We start from the raw sequence: 20,665 nt of genomic DNA, 5'->3' as shown, positions 1-20,665 counted from the left end.
AGAATATAATTTTGTACGTCTCAAGATTCAAGATGCTACTGCAACACTATTCTTAGCCTTACAAAATACTTTCTTCTTTTGTTTACGCCACTCATATTTCCACTACAGTTCTGGATTTATTACAAACTTTATATTACACTATACATATATTAAATTTATATTTACAAAGTTTAGATAAACAGGTTGAAACTCATTCTTTTTAAGTAAGTAAAAAAAAGCTGTTCAGTTCCATGCACAGTCAAACAATTATGTTGCTATTTCTAAGCTTATGTGGTAAACAATGTTTCCCTTTGAAAGTGAAATGCTCTTACTTCTCCCCAGTTCCCAAAGTTCCACCGTGGGCAGGGTCCAGAATCACAGTGTCTCGACTCTGGAGGTTTTGTTGCCTCATCACAATAACTAGCACTTCTTCCTTCCTTATCTTGACATACTACAACTCGACGGTGAAATCCACCTGCACAAGTACTAGAGCACTACCAAAACATGTAAACATATGTATCGCCATTCCACGATCAGAAAAATGTAAAATATATTGGTTAAAACAACTTGGTTTTAAACGTTAACTTTCAAAACTGAAATTTGCAAATAAAAATGACTACTATGTAGAAGTATTTTAAATTTGAAAACTCACATTTAGAATTTAATATATTCTGAATAACAATAACAACTACAATAATAATAATTTTTAAAATTAATGTGCTTCTCTTTCAACCAGATCTGTACTGCAATAACATTTCTAGAAATGTTAACACACATGTGAGAGAACAGATTAATATATTCTAAAAAAATTTCTTACTGCTCCCCAGGGTCCAGTTCTCCACTGATATTCTCCCACAGAGGGACGGTTCCACTGGTTTAAATTGTCTTGTGGATGGTAACCTATTTCTGGAAAATGGCTTGGAGGGTCATGCATTTTCGGCATATGATGATAAACCCGTGGACATGGTTGCATGTTACATTCTTGTTCCTTAGATGGTCGGCCTTCAGGATCACAGTAATGCTCGTTGATTTGTTGATTATAGCTGACACAGACAACTTGTCTTGTTGCTATTCCACTATCACACGTAACTGTGCACTGACCAAAAAATTAACACAGTGTTTGAAACACAAAATTGATAATTAATAACAGAGATATTTATATTTATTTTCGACGAGAAGAAACATATAGTTTATTTTTTTCAAGGGATAATTAATTATTTGCAATATAATCAATTTCAATCACACTTGCACAAAATATGAATTCCCAATTTCTAAACAGAGGCTTTGGCCAATAATCTAAGTAGACACCAAAAAATTTTACCATTAATACTTACAGGGGACCAATTTCCAGCTTGCCACTCTCCACATGGGCTAAAGCAGCTTGCAATTTCAGCTGGTCGTGGTAAATGAGCACAGAAAGATTCATCTGCTATTCCTCCATCAGCATCTCTACAACTCACATAGCGAGCACGATCACCCTTCCCACAGGTTGCAGAGCACTGTCAGAGAACAATCCAAGCTCATCACATTTAGGAGAACAAACCAAGATCATGCAAACATCTAAAATACTAACATAGCTTAGTATCAACTTGGCTTCAGAATTAAATCAGATCTCCATTTCACAATAATAGAACCATGCATCCAGAAAGGAAAAGGAAATACTGCTGGATGGTATGGGACTTAAGAATCCTGTTGGCTTGGAACTGAATTGCACGGCCTTAATTCTCATGAAGCAATTCAGTGTATAGAAACAGGCAGCATTTAAACAATAACATGGAATAATTACACAGTTGCAAAGGCAATTTTTTTATTTATTAACAATAGAAACATCAGTAACTTCCAGAACATTTTAGTTATTACAAAGTGATGCAATATTTACATCAACTATTAAAATAAAAACTGATATTCACAATCCACTAGCTATTATAGTTTGTATTAGCATATTCCATTGAGCCTCTTCTGATGCCTTTATGTCTGAGGAGTTCAAGGTGGATTTAGCGAAGAGTTGCTGAGTAGCCTCAGTCCATGCACTCTTTACTGCTATTTAGTTAAAATACTTGTGCAAAGATATAAGATATAATTAACAGACACACACATTTTTATAGATAATTTTAAAATTTCACATTGCTATTAAGAAAATCTAATTTTCCACATTATCAAAATAAAAAACTCTTCCATTGAAGAAAGTTTGTGTAGGAATCATTATCATAATGCTGATTTTACAAAAAATGGCAAATTAGACCTTTAAAGACCCAAACTGTTTAATATTACTATTCACATAAGAGATTTAAATGATATTTTAAAATCAAAGATGTTCTCCATAGTCAGAGACTGATCAATTACTTTTAAAAACACTTCCTATAACACTCTCAATCATATGAAAACTATTTTGCTCAGTCTCATCTCCTAGAATCCTGATTTTTTTCCTCTCTTTTTCCCTGATTAGATTTGAAGCACATGGTTTGCTGGGAGTGTCTATCTCCTCTTAAAAAGAAGGTCCTTCTCTTAAAACAATATTAGAATTCCTTTTTAATTTATCGCAAGTAGATTTAAGTCTGAAAAATATATTAATGAGAGCTTTATGGAAAGATAGGTCAATGACTGGAGGACTGCTCTGCAAGATGTGACTGCTACATTACATACTGGTGTCCATGATCCGTATCTCCATTGGGTCACTTTCCCCCCATGAACTAGAGGAAGTGATGTAGTCCATAATTTTGTATTTTCTGGACAAGGGGACAATTCACATTCCTGTGGGGGTGAGGAAAAAAAAAAGCTTTCAAAATATACATTTTGGAAGAGCCAAATGTAAAGCAAAAGGCTCTGCAGACATAGATCCTACCATTACAATAAGTCAGTGTTATTTAATAAGAAAATACCATCTGCTAACTTCTCCCTGGAGTTATTCAGAGATTGTTTTGTTTTGTTTCAAATCAAGAATCAAAGAAAATTTATTTGAAGTTAAAACTGCATTAGTAATAACTAATAATATCGGCACTTGGAGAAAGAACAGTTTTGGGCAACTTGCTGGAAGCAAGGGACATAGACGTTACAGTGTCCTACTTCATAGCCACAGGCAGTACAGAAGTCAGCAAAGACAGTGGCTGTGCTGTCCTGTCCTTTATACCTTCACCTATTGAGAACACAAATTTGCCCAGTTTTAGTCAGTAGCCAAACAGGTCCCACAATTGAAAATACAAAGCATACTCAAACTCAGTGTTTTCACATGTAAGTGGAAATAAATTTATACCAATTAACTGGCTTTTATATTCAGAAATCTTATTCAAGAAGCCATGGACAAGATGGCTGGTAACTTGTGACTGGTTTACTCTGGACCACAGAATGCTTTTCTTGCCCTCTTCTCCTTGAGACAGGAGGCAGAATACGTGCTTCACGAAATACATGGTTTCCAGTTTAGCTGGACTTCCATGAGATGTATCAATGTAGTGGCCACATCAACATATTAATTAATAGCACTTAAGACATCAGTTGCTTTCAGGTAAAGATAAACTCACTGACTGTATTGAAACCATTTCTTCTGAAAAATGACAGATTTAAATTAAGCAAAGTGATGAAATAAATAAACCAAGGTAAGAAAAGATAAGGAACCATATTGAATTGTAATACATTTCTACAAAGTTTTTAATTAGTATTATTCCAGCTACTGAATCTTTCTTCAAGTAGAATTTTAGGGAATACCAAGCCAGTTAGGTAGTATTATGTCTGAAGCATGATGGAAAGTAGTGCCCATTCTACAGGTTGGAGCTTTCCCAAATAATCACAGGCCTTTGGATGCCTTCAAATCATATACCCTCACCCTTCAATTATATACCAAATTTTAAAACCTTCAATGTCCAAATTACTCTTCTTTTGCTTTATTCCTGATGCTGAATTTGACATTTGTGAGAAAAAGCAGACAGTTTCAACAATTTCTTTCCTCATTTTAGAACTTATTTCCACCAAATTCCCTCAAAGAGTCAGTAGACAACACTTGTATTTAGATGCTTTTAACTAAGAAGAAGAGAGGTATTTATTAACTTACTTGGTTATCTCTAGGACGAGTAGCAGCATTGCACTCCCTGTCATCACTCAAAATAACACGGTAAGTCCCAGTTACACATTTGACTGCACGCATCTGGTATCCGCGGCCACATGTTACAGAACACTGTTAAAGTCAATAATTTCACACACTTGAAATAGCACCATTTATAACCAAATTTCACTTTTACTAAATTTTCTATTTTAACACTCTTTCCAGACTGAATAGGAATGACTGCTGAGATGGTGTTAACTTTCTTTGTGGCAGACCATAAGGTACTTGAACAGCGTCCATAACACACCAGTGTTTTGGCTATTGCTGAACAGTTCTTGTGCAGGATAAAAGCTTTCTCTCTTTCACCCCTTCTATCCCCTGCAGTGAGTAGGCTGGAGGTGGGCAGGAAACTGGGAAGAACGCTGCCAGAACAGCTGACTTGACCTGATCAAAGGGACAATCCAAGCTACATAATGTCATGCTCAGCAATAAAATCTGGTGTAGAGAAAGTGGAGGTGGAGGAAAGCGAGAGTAAGGAGTGGCTTCCAAATGAATCACTAGCTGCAGTTGTTAATGTCTCTCCATTATAGAGTTTGACAAGAGCACACTTAAGGCAACTAAAATGTCAGATGGCTGAAAAGATCTTGACATAAATCCTATCCTAAAAATGTTGTAGTTCAAGCACAAATACTTGTAAAAACTTGGCTGTGAATGGCTACTACCAGATGGTACAGTAGAAAAACTGCAATGAAAAGCTCTGCTCCAGTGACATGGATTGGTAAATTGCTTGTACAGGCTATTCCAGCATGCTATTTTTAATTCAGAAGAATTCTATCATGGAACTGAATTAATTTTTTATGTAATTTTTTAATTTAGTTTGTAGGAATGGAAAGCCATCACCTTGTGATCAAAAGGTTATACAAAAGGAATTCAACATTCAACAGGGTGGTTGTCTCTAAGGTAAAAATAGTAAAAAAATAAAACAAATTCTAGTGAAAAATGTATTTAATTTCCAAAGGTATAATTATTCTGTATTTTACTAACAGATACGTAAAAAAATAAGTATCAGCTGCTCTTCAGTTATGATTTCTCACTAACATATGAGAAACACTGAATAATCCAACACTTCTGCTGGTTTGAATAAAGTGATCTATAAAAGCTACATGAAATTGAGTACCTTATTTTAACTAATTCTCATTTGGGGACAAAAGGTTCTTTTGCAAATTAATTCACTTTGTTCCAGAATTTTGAAGTCACTCTGGTATACATTAGATGAGCATCATTACACACAGGAACATATATTTCAACAGCATTTTCACATAAAGAGACAGCAGATCTTTTATCACTGAAGGTAAAAACAAAACATAACAACAAAATACTAAGTTCTTTCGCCTACTATTATTAGCATATACACTTCTATGATCTTAATTGTAGCTATCACTTGAGTATGCCCACTCCCCTATAAACATTTGTCTTTTACCCGTCTTATTCACCTGAACAGTTTGCTATCCACATTTTCATTATTCTGGTGATGTAACGCATTGATGTGCAAAAGTGTCTTTGATATTAAGGCTCAGGATCAACGACTATTTTAGGCATTTAACTTACATTTAACTTACAAGTTAGATAGCCAATAGGATCCTGCAAACAAACATGTTAATCAATTCAACTGAAATAACTGCTTAAAGATTCAACTAAAATGTTTAAAAGGTATTGTTTTGTGATCACTCATAGTCTGAACTATAAAACAAGAAGCTAGGAATCCTTATGTACTCACTGATCCCCAAGGCCCTACTTGCCAAGATGCACATTCATGAAGTTCACACGGCGTCACTGTTTCTGGTCTGTCATTTGGATTACAGAAGTCATCTCTCATTTGTTCATCATGAAGTTGGCACCAGACTTGACGATGCTTTATTCCTTTGCCACATGTCACAGGACACTGTAACATTATTAGAATCATCAGTTTGTAAAGATGTGAATCTACATTAATGGTTTCCATTTCTTCTAGTAATTTGTCAGATTTTAAAGATCACATACATTACAAAAATATTCCATGAATGTAAGTAGTCAAAAAAACCCTAGTTCTTTTATGAACTGTCCATTTCCTGTAAGCAGTAACTCAAGCGCTAATACAAAGGAATCACTATTAAGATTCTAAAGATACAAAATATGAGAACTATGTACAGATCATTTATTTCTATTAGAATAAGGAATACTTGTTTAAAATATGAGTACATATAACACAGTTTTCACTGGAAAAATGTTTAAACTAACCATGATTCTTTTATATCATATAATCTGTAATAAAATAAATATAATTCTATTCTTCAGTTGGCTGCATAGTTCTCATTGCTTCATAAAAAGGGAAGGCATGCATAATATTACTGTAAATAGATTTACTTTAAGTAGCTTCACTACCTCCTATTAATGTGACAAAATCTTGGAGAAAAAATGAATTCTAGGAGTGTTTTACAGAAGTTCTCATGCAATTTTCTTCTCATACATCTGGGATGTATATCAGATAAATCATAAGACTTCAGAATTTTTACTGCTGTGTGCCCCAAAATAGAATAAGAAACCATAAACACTTAATGAAGCTTATTTTAATATTGATGACCATGACCAAATGTGCCTTAAGTCTTCCATGGTTTCATTACCTCACTCCAGTCAGTAACTGACCAGCTTGGACATAAGAATTCATTGCAACTCTGTGTTACAACTTTTGGAAGTTCCTGGCATTCCCTGTCAGGAAGATGACGACCCAAGTTATTCATGCAAAAAGCTTCTCTGGTTCTGACACCTCTTGCACAGCTCCTGGAACACTGCAGTGTATAGAAAATATTACAAAGCAGGAAACAGAACACAATAAAACCAGGTAAAAATACATTATTAATCCTAAAGGTGTAAGACATTAATGATTGTGCTAGACAAATGTGTCCTGCCTATAATGCACAGACTGATAATATGTCCATTTAAGAGAAATTCAGCACTTTGTTTAGTAGTTCCAAGATACAACTCTTGAATGAAGAATAAAATTGAATTTGTACTTACTCTTTTTTCTCCAAAATACTCTCAGAACTAAATTATTAAGACTGTAAATAAAACACACATCTTCAACTACCAGATCTCTGCTAACTTCCAAAACCAAGCTGCAAACAAGCTACAGTTTCTTACAAAAGTATGAGAAAGTTGCTGAAATACAAAGGTTGGTATTAGCTGTTTCAATAAATCTGTATTCATCAAACACTTTTTCTTTTTAGTTAAACTAAAAAAAATAAAAAAGAAATAAAAATTTGGTATGAATGCTAACCAGAACTATAATGGTACACTCATAAAGTTTGTAATTTGTACCTGTGACCATTCTGAGTAGTGCCAGTTTGTTAACATACAGTCACCATGGCAGGGCTCTCTGGTTGGTGGTCTCTGCTGATCAGCACAGTATCTATCATCCACTGGAGCACTGAGTCCTTTTGAACTAGAGAACTTCATGCAGCGGATCTCAATAGACCGATAACCTGGACCACACCTTGATGTGCAGTCACTTTTGCCAACGTTGTGCCACCTACAAGGACAAACTGTTGTAAAAAGCTAACTATGTTTTAAAAAATACGAACGTGGCAAATAAAGCACTCAGAGAATGAACCAAGGATTATAATGTAAATATAGATGTACATTTTAGGGAACAGACAGAACTGTAAAGTCTCTCTCATGACTGGAATTTTCAAAGCAGTATAAAAGGATTTGACTCACGGGCTTAAAACAACTTTTTAAACTTAAAGGATCTTTTGGCTCAATCTCCTAGGTGACTTTGAAAAATGTAAGCTATAATTCTAACTCTTCATCCTCTGAATACTTCAGCATGGGCTTTCTTGGAGTGCAAAAACACAAATCTGTTTCAAATTAGTTCCAGTTGTGGGTACAATTCTGATGGAAAATGTTTTCTACACGGCAATACAAGTTTTTGTGCCAGAATATATAGAATTGATTCACAATCCTGACAAAAGACTTTGTACTTACCAATAAAAAATTAGAAAAATACCCTAGCTCTACTTAGATTCAGAAGTGTAAATATAATGTACCCATTATGCCAACAGGTTTGAGGAGAAGTAGGAGAGATGGGAAGTATGAGGGAGGTAGAGAGGGATGGAGGGACAGAGGATAAAGCAATCTGAATTACTTTGTTTCAATCTCAATTAAAAAAAACCATATAAGATCATAATAGCTCAATCAGTTAGGAACCTCTGTTTACCTTAATTCACACTCTGTATTACACTCCTCAAAGACACTTGGTACAGTGGGTATAAGTTCACATCTTTGATCAGACACTACTACACGATCACTTTTACGTATACATGTCATTCTCCTTCTTCGAATACCTTGAAAAAGTACCAAAAAAAGGAAATAAGGGGCTAAAATAAGAGTGCCTTTGGATTACACTCGTCATTTAGGAATTTAACTGAGATACCCCATTAACACTAATCACCATATACAGCAGATTCTGCCCAAATATGCTGACTACATTCCAGGTGGAGAACAACCTGTGATCTTTGCCACCTCCCAGCTGTCCTACAGGATATCAACTTCCAGAGAACTACAGAAGTGCAACAGTCCATTCACTCATCAGGCTAAGTATTCCAAATGTATCATGTCTGTCCTTTGCTAATTAACATATTTCAAAACACCATGTCAACTAAGAGGTTGTGATCCTTTCCTTTCAGGAAGCAGAAAATTTGATCACAGGGTACCTAAAAGATACCCTGAGTGCTGGGAGAAGTGGCACAGTCGACAGATGCGCTGCTTCTCTAGCACATGATCATGTCTACAGCCAGACTCAAAAACAGAAGAAACTCATCATCACATAACTTCAAGCTTTTCTAGCACCCACTAATATGAGTATCTGTCAAAAAGCTCTGTACATACACTTTTATGTACTCATTTCATAAATATTGTGCCTTTATTTTTACACTAGAATGGCCCATAGAATAAGAGTTTAAAATAGTAAAATATATTTTTTAAGAGCTTCATCCCATGTAGCAGATAACAAAAAAAGACAAATAAATGTATAAGAAAAATACTAGACAAGTCAGTGACCATCTGGAAATAGGATAATAGAAGCCTAACACATATTAGTAGATATACAATACCACTTTCTAAGGATGCATTAGACTTGATTCAACTTCTGTTTTAACAAACCACTCCTATGTCTACAAAGGTAGGTTTGAGTATTGACTTGCATTGCATAAGTACTGAAAACAGTAAAAACAAAAATCAGAAACTATTCTGTCCTTAAGGGCTCTGTGCACTTAAAGTTTACTGAGAGTAATAAATTTCTTCCTTACAAATAGAGGTGAAAAATCAGAGTACTTAGGACTAGTCTCGTCCTAAATGCCAATCAGGTCTTTGGTTCTGGTAAAAAAATAATTCACAGTACCTTGGCACATCCTGCTGCAGTCTTGCCAGGGTCCGTAAGGATCCCACGTAAATAAATCACTTCTGTCTTCTATTGGGATATTGAATGAATAACGCACATCAGGGTTGTGTAAATTCCCTACACACAAAACCTTGATGAGATAAAATGATAGCTGTTTTACAGTGAATATGAACATAAAACTATGAACATAATGTTCATGTACGAAATTAAAAGTAAACATGAAAAAAGTAAACACGCACCTGTAAGGTTATCTCTTCTTCAACTCTATCAGTGCTGTTAATTCGTTCTATCGTATTGTTTGACCCACTGTACTCAAAAATGGCTCCTTGTACATTGACTTCTTTTTTTGACATGCTTACAACAAAATTTCCGTTCAAGATAAAATTTCCATGAATATCAGATAAAGCTATAAGTGAAATAAAATATTGGAAATAAAGTATGTACTTAATTAAAAGGTTCTATCAATAAAAACTCTTAATAATATAACTTCTCATCAACACTCAGCTTTATTTTAGTCCATGTATAAAGTTGTATCAAATAGTTTCTAATGAGTGAATTCAATCATCAATAACTTTCACCTGAGCAGTTGTCATGGATTTTCTCTGCATTATACTAATATAATAATATTTGTTCTGCTGAAGGGCTGACTGCAGTCATGACTTCTAAATTTGGTTAGGTTCTGCTATGTAGAAGGAAACAATAATTATCTGTATTTCTGCCCTATTCTACAGCCCACATCCTTGTATTTGCTAGAGCTACTTCTAGTGAAGTGGCTTTCAAAAGTAAACTTGAAAGTAAAAATAAATTATTAAGCATTTATAATAGTCATTTAATACAATGACCAATCTACAATAATGAAGATTAATGACAAGTTAAACTTTTTAAAATCAGGTAGAATTTGTAGTACAGGCATGCTATTCAGGCGATACTACATTTGAAATGGTAGCTAATATTGGGGTAGGGTTGTTTTTGTGTCCTGCGAGCTGCATGTGGGCAACAGCTGACAAGGAAAACATTTTGAGAACTCTGAAGTTTGTTGATTAGGATGAAAACGGAGGACAAGACAGAAAGTAAATATGCATCAATATTTTTTCAGGCACTTCAGACACAACGTAACTACTGTGAAATAGAACAACCAAGATTTTTGGTACAATGTGCTTGTGAATTCTCTGTTACCTGCACACATGCAAATATATCAACGACCTTTATACTCAGACATATTAGAAGAAGAGAAATATGAGATAACTGGTAAGTTTCCTGACAGTCAGACTGCTGACCGTCCAAGATTTAAAACAACAAATACCTGCATTATTCTCGAGTTCACTTTAATGAACACTGTGACAAGAAAGTAAAAATTTGACAAAATGATGCCACATGCTATAATTCCTCTTATCTGACAAATAACGCACTCCTTTAAGAATCAGAAACCTAACAATATCTCACTCATTTTTACGGAAACTAATATCTACTGAGAGACTCAGGTAAATAAATATACAAAGTAATTAGATATTTCATCTAAAATCTTTATCAGACTTCTGATAATACACATGTCTAGGACAGATCCCTGCTACGAGCACAAAACCTATCCACCAACGTTGTACACAGGAGGCTTTTACCAAGGTAGTTGTCATCTTCTGGTTTCCCTGAGTAGCTGTACTGTCGAATATCAATGTTTGTTGCTCCTTTGGGAATATTTACTACAACATTGTAACCTGCAATGTAATTATTCACAAATTAATTATATAGAAAAATAGTCAAATACTAGTAAATATGAACACAGATTTAACCAGTTTTATCCACAAAACCCTACAGTGCACCAGAGGAAACCAATGCTGAACGCCCTAATGTTCTAGGAAGTGTTAGGTTCTGTGTTCAGAAAAGTAAATTCAACTCTTTACCACTAACATGAGTTCAACCTACTCAGAAAAATCCCTAGAGAGCAGTACTCCTCTAGAAAGCAGTCAAGTGTATCAAGTGGGACTCAGGAAACACTGTGACTCCTCAAAATTTAACCACAAAACTTTTATAGAAATCTGAATAAGTCACTTAACATGAAATATCTCAATTCCCTGTTTATACAATTGAGGTAGCTTTTCTCTCACAAGAGTATTTCATGACAGCACTTTAAAGAATGAGTCTTAAATAATAAGAATATAATAAAATAATAGTAAAAAGAAGGAGTCTAAAATATTGCAGTGTTGCAGGCCATATGCACAGGTAGATGTTTCAGTTAAATTAGCCATGCTTAATCCACATTCTCCTGCTTAAAGGTTGACTGCACTACCTTTAAAATACAAATGCTTCACAAATAAACCATCATTTCTTGTAATATCTCCAATTACTACTATGGTAGCCTTGTCATGAGGTAACAAAATAAGGCGTGTCAAGATCTACTTCTTAAAACAGTCAGTCTGAACATAAACATAGGTTAAAAAATCCAAACCTGTTTCTCACAGATGTGCATCACAAATTCTAAAGGATTCTTATGGCTGAGAAAAACTGAGGAAGGCAAACATTGGAAACCAATAATAAACACAAACATGCAATCTGAAGTATTAATATAAGCTTTGATAACTTTTCCATCTATTTCACTGTGTTTAACAATCTTACTGGGATTTAACTTTAGTTGACTCACCTCTGTGGATAAAAATTTAATTGACAATATTCTTTTCATTTTGTATTGGGTTTGGTTGGGATAGAGTCAATTTTCTTCACAGTAGTTGGTATGGGGTTATGTTTTGGACTTGTGTTGGAAAATGTTGATAATTCAGGGATGTTCTTGTTATTGCTGTGCAGAGCTTACACAGAGTCAAGGTCTCTTCTTCCTCTCATACCGCCCCACCAGTGAGGAGACTGGGGATGCACAAGAACTGGGAAGGGACACAGCCAGGACAGCTGTGCCCTGGACAACTGACCACAGGAATATTTCAGACCACAGAGTGTCATGCTCAGCATATAAAGTTGGGGAAAGAAGGAAAGGGGGATGGTCGGAGTAGTGGCATTTGTTTTCCCAAGTCTCTGTTATCTGTGATGGAGCCCTGCTTTCCTGGGGCTGAAAACCTGCCTGCCCTTGGGAAGCGGTGAATGAATTCCTTGCTCTACTTCGAGGCTTTGTGGCTTTTGCTTTCCCTATGAAACTAAACTGTCTTTGTCTGAATCCATGAGTTTGCTCACTTTTACTCTTCTGATTCTCTCCCCCAACCCACTGGGAGGCAGTGAATGAATGGCTGTGTGGTTCCAGTTGGGGTTAAACCATGACAAATCTCATAACTCACTAACTTTCCAGTGCTTTTAACCTATTAAAACTATGCCATGCATTTAAATGATTTCTAATTACAGGTCTATCACATTTACCAGCTGGGGGCAGCACTGCAATTGCAAATTGACACGACAAGCTCTGAATAAATACAGCTTGATCAATCTTCCAGTATACTGGGACAAAAAACCAAAACACACCCAAAAAAGCCCCTCATCTCATACATTAAAGACCTTGTGACAGTAGAATGAAAGAAGACAAAATATGAGGGGAAATTATAAACAAAACTGCACAGCACATTGTCAAGGATACACAAAGAGAACAGATCACATACTAGGGCACTGAGAATGAGCATCGTCCAGGAGATCCTCAGATACTCTAATGCGATGCAATAATAATAGCCAACATAATAATAATGTGTACATAATTAGATTACCATTTCCTTAAATAGTAGCCAAGTAAATTAGTGTTTTGATGTAACGAATTTTTGATGATCGCTTCACTACTGTTTAAACAGTCACTGACAACATTATAACTGCATGAATACAAGCACATACCACAGGCTGCTATTGCCAATTCCAAATTCTGTCTTACAAGTAAAATGACTTATTTCAGTATGAAATGGAACCAAATGAAGTTATAAGAAAAAGATAAAGTGCACAGACTTTGGCATACTTATTTTGTTATCCTAATTAAGAAGGTTTTGAAACAGAATATTTCCTCAGACAATGTCTTCAGTCATCAGCCTAGGGATGTCTTAGACCTGCCATGGACACTGGAGTTTTAATGGTCAGCTAACTACAACCTCTTGTTTGCATTGCTGTACTCCTAGTTGAGCACATCTAAATGATAATTCCGAATGTTTAGCATACTGTCTAGTAGTACAACTCAGTATCATCTTTTATATGCTATAATTCCAAGAACTTGAACATAATTTAAACATTCAACTAAGTATAAAACCAAATAGTAAATCAAGGTTTTCCTCATCCCAAAACATGGGGCTTTTTTTTCCCCTCTAACTTCAATTTGAAGCAAATAAATCTGTGACGATGGAAAGTTGATGAACAGCAAGAGAGTGACAGTCACAACCATATTTGTATAAATGGTAGTTTCACATAATAGTCACTTGAATTGTAACAAATGTATTTGTGACAAAATTTGTGTACTACCTATAAGCAGCTTTTCGGGACAGACACAAGAAAAAACCCATGTATTTGTATGGGAAAGGTACCTGCATCCCACCTTCAGGATTTTTGGTAATTTTCAATTGGTGCAAGCCCTCTGCCAGGGAAGAGAAAATCCAACAGGACACTTGGCATACTTTTCTCTTCACCAGCAACTCCTTTGTTCTATGAAGATCCTATTTGGCAGCTCTCCAGGTATCATTTTCACTTCACCTGTCTCTTCCAACCAGTGAAATGGTATAAAGGAGCCTTTAGGCTGATACCGACCTGGAGACTTCTCTCCTTATGTTCTGTGCTCTAACTACTTAATTGCACTGCTACACATGTACAATAGTCTCTCCATACTTCCCAAAACAGACTACATATAGAAGAATTATCAGCAGCTCTGTTAGAGAAACTAAATCAAATAAATAGGAAATATCAGGGTTATTCAGAAGATTCTCATTCAGTACCTGCCAATGAAGAGGAAAGAACATAAATATTGCTATCCCTGTTCTCTGAAAAGATAAGGCTTACATTTCACAGGCTATTTTCTTCACTGTAGGAGAAAAGGAACCTCATCAGCTGCTCACAACAGACTTCTTGCTATTTCTTTACACAACCAAAAGCAGACATTGGAATACGCCCTTCAGCTGCATAGTTTCAGACAAGAGAATGCAAAGTACAAAGCAGGAAGCATTCTTCCTTTTAAAATACTTTTATTCTCAGCATATCTTTTACTAATGTCTTTTGCTTTGACCTTGGGGCAGACTGACTTTTCTTGCCACCTGAATGGGTTACTATGTCACAGTGCTTGCCTCTGCATCCTTAAGAGGGAACGTGACTGAAAATCAGAAACATTTTTTGTTGATAGAAGTCCTAAAGAACATACACTGATATCCTACTTCCTTAAATGTAAAGCATAATATTGAAGCCACACTGAAATGTGCATTAAGATAAAAAAAAAAAACCAAAACCAAAACAAACATACCATAACGAGCACTGTTGAAAGTACCTGCAAGTGTCTTACAAGAAGAATTATCACCACCACAGATTCCACATTTGTCTATCCTTGCCTTGGAATTCAAAATGTGATCACAGCCTGCTTGCTACAAAAAATAAAAATAATAAAAAAGCCCTGTGTCAGTCAGCCCAATGAAAAACAGTGAAAACAAACAATGTAAGCTTCCCACTACCCCAAAATATTCTTGTTCATTGTAAATATCTAATGTTCCTTGAAATTCATTAAAAGCCTTTTAAGTTTTTGGGTGCTGAGATGTAAGGGTTAAACAGAGTGGTGCTGTTGTATTAAGAATGTACAATTCAAATAGAAGACTTAATATGTAAAGAACTGTATAAGAATACATAACAGTACATAAAGATTTTGCATAAAAAATCAACATAGTGTATAAATTTTAAGTTATATTTACATTAAAAGTCTTGGAATCCTAAAAGCAGTATGTGGGTGTACATGGTCATCAATTCTTTTAAAGCCTGTCATTACTGCAAAATAAGCAAAGGAATATGCGTAGACTATGCTGGTTAAAGTAACACAAGCACAATTTTTGTTTACGTATCTTTACTTAAACTTCCCTTTTTATTGAACTATGATAAAAAGAACAGTTCTCTGGCATTTCCTCTTTCCTCTTGATTCAACACTATAAAAAAAGCTACATATTCTCCTCATCCTGAATTTACTGTTTCACTGCAATCAGCAGAACAACCTGGGCTTGACAAAAAAGTCTTGAATTGTTATAACATAGCATCTTGCTTCTCCCAGCAAAATCTTGTGGTAATGCCATAGTTGCTATTAAGCAAAGAATGCTGAATTGATCCCTTTCAGGAGTCAGTTCCTCCTGATTTTACCATGAAATAATAATTATGTAATCTATCTACCGTTGGATTTTCTACTTTTTTACTTCTCTGGTATCAGAAATACAATGGTAATAAACACACAGCATGTTCCTTTCTTCTCTTTATTTCAATTTTGGATCAGTTTCTCTCTACTTACTTGGACAATATTAACTCTCTCACATATGAGGCTTAATGAGGCAAGACTCTGGGTCTTCAGATTCAATTATATGTTCTTCGCTTAATTGCCTCAATTTCTAGATCTCTAATTTGATAGGGAATAAAATTAGCTTAAGCAAACTCAGAACATCGTATTTTCATTAATGTTTATTTGGATTAATATTTAATATCTACTTTACCATCTGCTAAAATTGATTTTAATAATTAATAAGTTTAGATTTAAATACCCTGCATAAGCCTTGAACACAAAGGTCATTGGTTTCTGCTCCACAGGGAGTACCATCAGCAACTCTGTCCTTCAGCTGATAGTAGGAAGTTGTTCCAGAAACTCGGCAAAAAAGTTTACAGCGATCTTTCATAGAAACTGGAAAGAAAATCCAACAGGTTTCTTGTCTGTTTTAAAACTTTAATTAAAGTAACATTTTTATTTTGTTAGTTCAAAAACCGCATAATTACTTACTACCACTGTATTTTGGAAGCCAGCGAACCGCAGATGTAAGACCATTGATGTTGAAGTGTCTGCCATCAAATTCAGAGCACTGTTGCTCCCGGAAATCTTTTTTGCCTTTTGGACATGAATCCGTATTACATGACCGAAATTTCATCCTGCGACCAACACAGTACTTTCCTCCATTTCTCGGCCTAACAAAAAAAGGTAAAGGTAAAACACACTCATTTTCTAAAATTGCTGTTTTCCATTAAAAGTGGCTCAAGCCACTGATATAAAAGGCAAAATCTCACACAGCATTCTGTCAGCTGTTACTGACTTACACACACACACGCTTAACTTCTATTGCACTGCGCATTCATTTATACCCAAGAGAAGAAAATGAAACAATACTTGTAAAATACTACTGCTGAGGTAGGTGGTAATCAAGCTACTGATGTTTATTAATGCCTATTACACTTTTACTTCTCTTAGAGTTATAACTATTTTGCCTGGGAAAAAGCATTATTTAATGCTTTTATTCATTGAGCTAAGATTATAGCTTTATTTTTACAGAAGCAGCACCTCCTCAGTAATTTGAAATTATTATTTTACAGAATGACAAAGAAAGAAGACAATTAAGAGCTGACACACTCTTTTCTGTAGTCCTAATATTGGTTTCAGTTTGAGGATCAAAAGAAATAACAAGAGAAAATTGTGGAAAACACCCCATTTACAGTAAAGTCTAAAATACATTTCCTAACAATCATAAACCCTGACACAAAATAATTCAGTATTAGTATGTTCTTGGGGAAAACAAGAATAAATCAATGGCATATTGATACTATCAATTACTACAGACTGACAGAGGATATCTAATGGTAATCTAGTCTACTGCTTCTTGCTCATCAGAGAAAATAAAATAACCTGGGGCCATATGATAGAAGTTAATTTATCCCACTGATAATATCAAGTGGGCATGGCTTCCTAGAAAAACCCTGAAACAACCCAGGGAGCAACTGTGGTTCTGGTTCTGGACAAGTTAAGGGTAAAGTTCTCTTTGTTTTTTATTACAGAGAACGAAACTCACATGGAATTATTCAGTCAATGGAAGTTTCTCATTACAAAGGTAAGCTGTAAATGACTCTGCTATAACCAGTGTCCCTTGTGGGGCATTACTGGTGGCGATGTTGTGGAAAAGCCTTAAAGTAAATCAAGTATTTCACTAACCAGATTAGTAGGGAATACATATATTTCTTTTTTAAGCTCCTACTCGAAAAAAAGCATCTCGATGTTTAAAGAAACTTCAACAGTTAATCTTGAAAAAAAAAAGACCCTGCCAACGTAAGTCTTCAGAAACATCTATAAGTATAAATTATATTGTTTAAAGACAAGGGTGATCTAAAAGTTCTCTGCATATTAGAGTCTGTAGGCCCATATCTCTTTCCAAACACGGCTGAAACAAGCATGTTTTTACTGGTGCTTCAAACTAATTTGTGCAGCTCACAATACCTTCATTTTGATTTGAACCAATCCATTCTTAATATCTTCATTATGCACTAATGTAAAACACAATAAAAAACATACTCTGGTCGATTACACAGCCTGGTGGTGCTCTTGATTCCACCTCCACAAGTTCTTGAACATGAGCTGTAAGGTCCCCATGGCCCCCATTCTCCATCTACAGGACGCATCTCCATTTCTCTGCTCACACAAATTCCATGGCGGCAGTGCTGCACAGTTGACAAATAAAATAAAATTTTTAATTCCAAGCAAAAATTTACTGTATATTTTAGTCACAGAAAGAACAAAATTTAAGAACTCACTACGCTTATCTGGATCCAGATATTTTCTAAAATGTTCAATTTCCTTTGAGATAACTTATCCAGTACTCATATTTTTAAAAATGCTGTCTAGATTTCTTTGCTCACTATGAAAGCTACTGAATGCTGAATACATATTTAAGTCTTCTCTAAATGCCTTTACAAGACTCTTACAGTCTTGGATTCCCAATATGTTTTCTTGCACAAACTTCAAAAATAGATTTACAACTGTCTTTTATGTTTGAGATTTTCCAGTTTAATTTAGAATTCATGCTGATACAAAGAGTGAAACATCGTAAGAAACCACCAAGAAAATCAGGGTGTTTTGAACATCTCAAAAGCTAACTATCTAGTGGGATTGTTTGGGAAAAGCAGCCAAGCATTTAAGACATTGGTTATGGTAAAGCAAAGTGATGCTATAGATTCGTGGTTGAACTCAGACTTTCATGTCTATAACAAAAGGTGTGAAATATTTTATTTATATTTTAAAAAAACTTTTTTATTTACTACTAATTAAAAAAAATCGTTATTACAATTAAAATTGAATTAATAGTTAGAGAAATAATAATTCTTAGAGCAAGATACTACTTTACAATGTCTATTCTGTTACTTCAGATTTTTTTCCTAGTGAAGAACTACCTATTTCCAACTAAAAATTTACATAAAGGAGTAATTTTTATTTCATCTGCTGGGATTTACATTATTAAGAATACAAAGATTGCAAAACTATTTTTTTGTAGTCGTGTCACTTATGAGACCTCAACACACTGTAACTGTAAATGGTTATTATTTATAGACAGGTTTTTTTTCCCAGAAGCATAAAGTGATCTATCTCTTGCTTCTAAATATTTACTGTCCAGTATCTGACTGCACTTCAGTGGTTATTCAAGCAGTACATGACTAAAAAGTCTAAATGAGAATCTTATGATTGGTGCATGTGTGACTTTTTCCAAAGAACCCACAGGAATTACCAGCACTAATCCTACTGATGACTTATGGCAGCTGGAATTCTAATTCACTTGTATGCTTTAGAAAATCCCAAGTGGTATATTTGATCACAACATAGTGGAATAGTTTACATACTAATATAGAATATTTAAAAGATACTATAATATCAGCACAATGTATCCTGCTGACTTCTGTCTGAACAATGTGTCAACTTTGTCCTTGACTCCAAACACCACCTGAGGCATCAAAGACTGCCTGTATCTGGAGACAAGACACTGGGCAGGGCTGAATACATGGGGTCAGTGCTCATACATAATAGAGAGAATTCTTTATTTTAGATGCCTGTTTGCAGACTCAGGATTAGACTGATCATCAAGTAGGTTCGTAGTCAGGAGGGATTCTTCTACTCATATTGACAGAGAGTGGCTTATTCCATCTTTCCCTGCAGTATATACACGGATCAGTCACTAGAATCATCAAGAGAAGATTATGTCTACTCAACTGTTTATTTCTGAAGCTTAGGTTTTGCCTCTCTACAACAGGAAACAGTCTTGTATTACCTTAAAGTCTAGAAGATTTGGGTAATTAAAGTCTCTGGCACATAAAACAATTTCAGAATCTTTGATACACAAAAGATAAAATAATTCAAGGATTACACCCCTTTTTTTACAACTATAGCATTTTACAAATTTATTGTAGGAACCACCAACTAACGTAAATTTTACTGAACATGCAAAAATTGTGTGCAATCTTTCTGAATACAGCAAAATGCCACAAAACTCAAATGTTGTTCAGTGGTTTTATTACTGCATAAAATAATACCTAAATGATTTTTTTCCTAATTAGTATATGCTTTTATTATATTAATACTTATGTTCTTTGCTACTGATCATTTTGCTCTCAAAACAGGAATTTGTTCCAGAATCTGATTCTCTTTTCAGGGTTCTACCCGAGTTCCTAATTCAACCTGATGACAAAACTGCCTGCTTGTATAACTCTTCATCACACCAACTCTTGCACATAGGCCATATCTTTTAAGTCCTGGATGCCTTCCTTTAAGAATATGACCATTCCAGGTGATTGTAAAGCCCAAAGCAAACACAGAAAAAATTCAGATCTGTCTTTTCATATAACCATTTAAATGATCCAGTCAATTGGCCAGATCATCACTTGCTTGATGCTAAGACTAATGCTTTAACTTAACACCAAGAAAACTACATATGTGCATATGAAGTCTCACAGGAGTGGTTACTGTTAGTTTTAATTATTTTTTTCAAGACTCCCTTAGGGTACTGGTACCTTTACATACAAATCTTCTAGTATTTAACATCAAGTACCTAGCAATAAAAGATAGTGCAGCCATAAGGTAAATGAGGAAATATTAAAATCTTGCCTTTCCAAGAACTGTCATTAGCATCTTAGGAAATAACTTTTTAGACTATAGGTTGAAGATTTTAAATCCTCCTTCACAAAACAAATACTGCATTCTAATATGTGACAATGACCTAGCATTTAGGTTTTTCTTCCATCTAGAAAAATATTTACAGTAACTTGAAGGGAACTTTCAGGAA

The 20,665-nt window shown here is 34.9% G+C and overlaps 1 protein-coding gene across 4 annotated transcripts in view; it reads right to left on the bottom strand.

The window, feature by feature from the left end:
* ADAMTS20 (ADAM metallopeptidase with thrombospondin type 1 motif 20) overlaps positions 1-20,665 on the bottom strand; it is a 92,506-nt gene that overhangs the window by 31,103 nt on the left and 40,738 nt on the right. For 2 of the 4 annotated variants that reach the window (XM_027663670.1, XM_027663695.1), the window contains 16 exons: positions 17,911-18,056; positions 16,357-16,538; positions 16,124-16,260; positions 14,857-14,974; positions 11,063-11,158; positions 9,686-9,852; positions 9,447-9,576; positions 8,265-8,391; positions 7,367-7,577; positions 6,673-6,837; positions 5,790-5,954; positions 4,022-4,144; positions 2,623-2,730; positions 1,314-1,478; positions 797-1,075; positions 312-473 (listed from right to left, as the gene is read on the bottom strand). In XM_027663670.1, the coding sequence (XP_027519471.1) occupies positions 312-473; positions 797-1,075; positions 1,314-1,478; positions 2,623-2,730; positions 4,022-4,144; positions 5,790-5,954; positions 6,673-6,837; positions 7,367-7,577; positions 8,265-8,391; positions 9,447-9,576; positions 9,686-9,852; positions 11,063-11,158; positions 14,857-14,974; positions 16,124-16,260; positions 16,357-16,538; positions 17,911-18,056 (2,481 nt within the window). The remainder of the gene's footprint in view (positions 1-311; positions 474-796; positions 1,076-1,313; positions 1,479-2,622; positions 2,731-4,021; positions 4,145-5,789; positions 5,955-6,672; positions 6,838-7,366; positions 7,578-8,264; positions 8,392-9,446; positions 9,577-9,685; positions 9,853-11,062; positions 11,159-14,856; positions 14,975-16,123; positions 16,261-16,356; positions 16,539-17,910; positions 18,057-20,665) is intronic. The other 2 variants (XM_027663678.1, XM_027663688.1) reach the window with 2 other exon arrangements.

This window comes from Corapipo altera, unplaced genomic scaffold (assembly GCF_003945725.1).
Source record: "Corapipo altera isolate COAL_440 unplaced genomic scaffold, ASM394572v1 1, whole genome shotgun sequence".
In the NCBI taxonomy this organism is placed as follows: Eukaryota; Metazoa; Chordata; class Aves; order Passeriformes; family Pipridae; genus Corapipo; species Corapipo altera.
Note: the sequence above shows the minus strand (reverse complement) of the source record. Positions and strands in the feature narration are given on the sequence as shown.